The following is a 3,916-nucleotide window of genomic DNA, read 5'->3' as shown; positions in this document are numbered from 1 at the left end:
GTCCCCGTAAAAACAGCAAATAGAATGTTAGTTACTTTGACACAATTTCAAGTTTCCTATTTCCTGGTTTGAAACCTAACAACCCAGTGGAGAGTAAGTAAGGACCGCTTACAGAGCTGTCAACAGGTAACTACCTTTAGCAGCAGTTAGCACTTACTTTAGCAACAAAGCTACCAGTAACCAGGAAACTCCATGAACTTCTGTACTCTAACTATCAACATGTTCATGGAGAAGCTGCTGGTTATCAGTATTTTGTTTGCTAGCATTTACTTTAGCAACAAGGAAAGCTATCTGTCCAGAGCTGCTTCAGGCAGAGCAGCCCATGGGCAACAGAGGGAAAACGAGAAACATTTTTCTCCATAAAACATGACCCAGTTTCACTCAAATCACTGAAGAAAGTTATAAAGTTGTGTTTTTGTACAGTAATCTTTGAGGTTCGGTCCAGAGCTACATACTACTCCCGTGTCGTACTTATTTTTATACTTGGTAAATGGACTTGCATTTCTGTAGCACTTTTCTAGTCTACTGAACGCTCAAAGCGCTTAACAACTTTTGTCACATTCACCAGTTCACACACACATTCATACACTGATGGTGAAGGCTGCCATGCAAGGCGCCAACTGCTCATCAGGAGCAATTTGGGGTTCAGTATCTTGCTAATTAGCAGATTTTTCTTATTCTTCCACTGAAATACTTAAGAATCATACATTTGTGCAAGAGAGTTGGGTCTGTTTTTGTTTCTTTCTGGAGCTGGTTCATTTTGAATGATGGGGCAATCAAATCAACCAGAAGAAGTCTTCTTTTGGTGGGAGTGAAAAGTCACTCAGAATCAGACTTCACTGGAAGTGCTGCAACAACCTTTCCAGTGAAGTCTGGCTCTGAGTGACCTTTCACTCCCACTGACATATTTCAGAATCATAGCTGCATGTGTGCCATAGGGCTGTGCCGACCTGTTCCTCTTTCTTCCTAGGGGTGACTCGCTTCTTGGAACTGTGTAACAGAAGCTGTCCGAACCTTTCATGCTGTGTATGTAACTTCTGGGTCATGACCCTTTTAATTAAAGAGAGCTGTTCTTCATGAGTTTCAGGGTCTTTGTGAGGTACACGTCTTATTCTCCTCTTGTTCAGGCTCCCTAAATATAATGTTTGCTCACATACAAAGGTTAATTTATTTTCATTATACAGCACACAATTGTACAATAGAAGGTCACGTGTAACACTGTATTGTTACACACACTTAGGACATACCAATATCGGAATAACAAAAATCCCAAAATACATGCTGTCTCTTTTGAAGTTTTAAGAATAGCTTCGCTAAAGCAACATGCCTGTTAATTCCAGCAACTATGTGAAACTAAAGAAAAATCGATAATCGACCTACCTGTTGAGACATCACACCCGTTGTGTCATGTTTCAAAACTGATAGGAGGAGTCTGCCTATAAATACGAGCTCCTTCAGTTATTCTATCGACTCGTCCAGCAAGAAGACAAGGCTTCCCATTTAAAGAAAGCAGTTTGCTACTTTTTTTCGACTATAACTAATCGTAAAGATGATCGATAAAGAGATTGCGCTGGAGGCTTTGTCTGCACTTTGCAATGCCAAAGTAGCATCTGTTCAAAGTCAAGGATCGCAGACTGCTTATTTGCAATCTGCCAGATCAGCGCCACCGCAGCAGCTGCTCATCAAGCAGTTCATCCCTACGATCTTGGATGCAGATGATACCTGGTAATTACAGGAGTTGTGATGTTGCGATGAAAAATAGCTTCAAACAGATTTTACTCAGTCATGAAAACATGTAAATACAATTGCATTTGAAGAAAGTGTTGTGTGGGATATTATTTAGATGTGACTGCCTGAAAGCATTGATCTTCATTGAAACAGCATCTTGTCCCTTTACATTGCAGCGAGGTGTCACAATGTAACTTCGCCCGCATCCAAGACCTCCTCGGAGGTGTTCAACCGAGAGCAGGCTTTCACCGAGTGAACCAGGTGGACATTGGAGCCGTGAAAGACAAGAATCACATCATCGATGAAAATGAATTCTACGACCCGCGATTCGACTACGATTTCAGCAACTTGCGAGACACCGAGACTTACTACAGGGGTGGAGAGGTGTATGAGCGCCCATGTGGTTGGCAGCGTTTCGCCCTCAGGGTAAATTTGCTTATGAATTTGTCTTTTCTTCCCACTCATTTGTTACATGCAACTGCGAATTTGTTGATTATTGTGCTCTGTACAAAATCCAGAATTGTACCCTTGAACTTAATTGACTCCAGGAAGCCAAAGCTGATAGAGATGAACAATAGTCTTTTTTATTTTTATTTTTATTGACAAATTTGCGATGGAACTAGATGAATCAGTTGAAAGATGCTTAAATGCTCCATAGAGGAGTGAACTGCAGAGAGTTTATGTCACCACCAGTGGTTTGAAACAGTGATGGAGTCTATATCTAAGTAAATATACTCAGGTACAGTACTTTAGTTCAGAGTATTTACTGAGTAATACTTCTACTCCCCTACATTTTAATGGCAAATACTGTACTTTTACTCCACTACATTTATTTGATAACTTTAGTTTAGATTCATCAGTCCACCCATAATATATAGTATAAATATACATGTACATATAAGTATAATTTATTTGTGCTTGTACCGCTAATACCTAAGTACATTTGTTTCTAGATAATTACTTTTGACACTTAAGTGAGCCTATATTTACTTTTACTCAAGTATAACTTTATCATTGGTTTGTAACAATGTAATTTAACATTTTTGTCTGATATCTTTTCTCTGATATCTTTTGCTCTTAGTTTTTTTTCTGCCCTCACCAATTGTAATTGAGGATCAGTTTTTCTATGAAATTTTTCTCATTGCAAATATTAAACTTTGTTCCAACACATGGTCAATGCCACATCACCTTCGTCAACAATTCAGATCACTGCTTGATCTTCAAAATGACGAAAGAGCAGAGACCAACAAAAAATTCTGATGTCACATGTAAATATGTTGTCACAGGTCCTGGATAATTATGATGGGAACGCCTGGCTGGGAACTCGATACCGTAGCACCCAGTCAGTGCCAGGAGAGTGGCCTGTGTCCTACCACGGGACATCAAAGAAAGGCGCTGATGGCATTATCGCAGGACACTACAAGGTTCGATTATATCAGTTTTCAGTGTCTGATCTGCCATTTTTAAATATTTACTTAATAAACTCGTTAGATGTTTTCCCAGCATCTCCTGATGATGATTTGAAGCTGAAACTTGAAAATGACCTCCTGTCTTTGTTGGGAGGACCTTCACTAAGTAAATATGCTTTTAAAAACTAAAACTTCCATCATCCAAACCATCAGGAAAAAGCCTTGTGATGACTGCACGACCACAAAGAAATACTGTATGTAACTGTTTATACTGAAAGGTCCTCATACACATCTTGTTTGTAATTGTTTTTAACAGCCAGGCCCAGGTCAGACGTATGGCAGGGGGATTTACTCTACTCCATACATTAATGAGGTGATCCCATACGCCAAAACCTTCACCTCTATGAAGAACGGCAAGAAGTACCGGGTGATTCTGCAGAACCGCATCAACCCTCAGTACAGGCAGAAATACAACAATGACAAGTACTGGCTGATTCCCATTCCCCATGGAACGAGTGAAAAAGATGAGGAGAAGATTGTGCACAAGGCCATCCGTCCTTATGGCCTGCTGCTTCAAGAGGTCTGATCAATTACTTGTTTCCTGAGCTTTCTTTTGAAAATGCAGTCTTTTGTTTGACACAGAAATCATCTTTAATAGTTCATGTCGAATACTCTCTGATGCTGTCAAATGGAACAATGTTCCATTTGCATATACAAATGAGTATACAGCTCCATACTAGTGTATCTTTCTTGTACTGAAATTTCTGCTTTTAAAAGCC

The 3,916-nt window shown here is 39.7% G+C and overlaps 1 protein-coding gene across 1 annotated transcript; it reads left to right on the top strand.

Moving 5' to 3' along the window:
• The first annotated feature begins 1,468 nt into the window (after nucleotides 1–1,468).
• LOC115586105 (uncharacterized) lies at nucleotides 1,469–3,916 on the top strand. Its single transcript, XM_030424879.1, has 4 exons — nucleotides 1,469–1,725; nucleotides 1,905–2,154; nucleotides 3,015–3,152; nucleotides 3,454–3,916. The coding sequence occupies exons 1-4, from the start codon at nucleotides 1,550–1,552 to the stop codon at nucleotides 3,721–3,723; spliced, it is 834 nt and encodes a 277-aa protein (XP_030280739.1). The 5' UTR covers nucleotides 1,469–1,549; the 3' UTR covers nucleotides 3,724–3,916.

Source organism: Sparus aurata, chromosome 8 (assembly GCF_900880675.1).
Source record: "Sparus aurata chromosome 8, fSpaAur1.1, whole genome shotgun sequence".
Classification (NCBI taxonomy): Eukaryota; Metazoa; Chordata; class Actinopteri; order Spariformes; family Sparidae; genus Sparus; species Sparus aurata.
The sequence above is the reverse complement of the archived record's forward strand: the minus strand, read 5'-3'. Positions and strand labels throughout refer to the sequence as shown.

What these genes read in the sequence shown, in the direction of transcription:
- LOC115586105 (XM_030424879.1), top strand. Translation starts at nt 1,550, where the DNA reads ATGATCGATAAAGAGATTGCGCTGGAGGCTTTGTCTGCACTTTGCAAT. An exon ending in TTGGATGCAGATGATACCTG is followed by an intron (nt 1,726 to 1,904) that starts GTAATTACAGGA and finishes TTTACATTGCAG; the next exon opens with CGAGGTGTCACAATGTAACT. An exon ending in TTATCGCAGGACACTACAAG is followed by an intron (nt 3,153 to 3,453) that starts GTTCGATTATAT and finishes TGTTTTTAACAG; the next exon opens with CCAGGCCCAGGTCAGACGTA.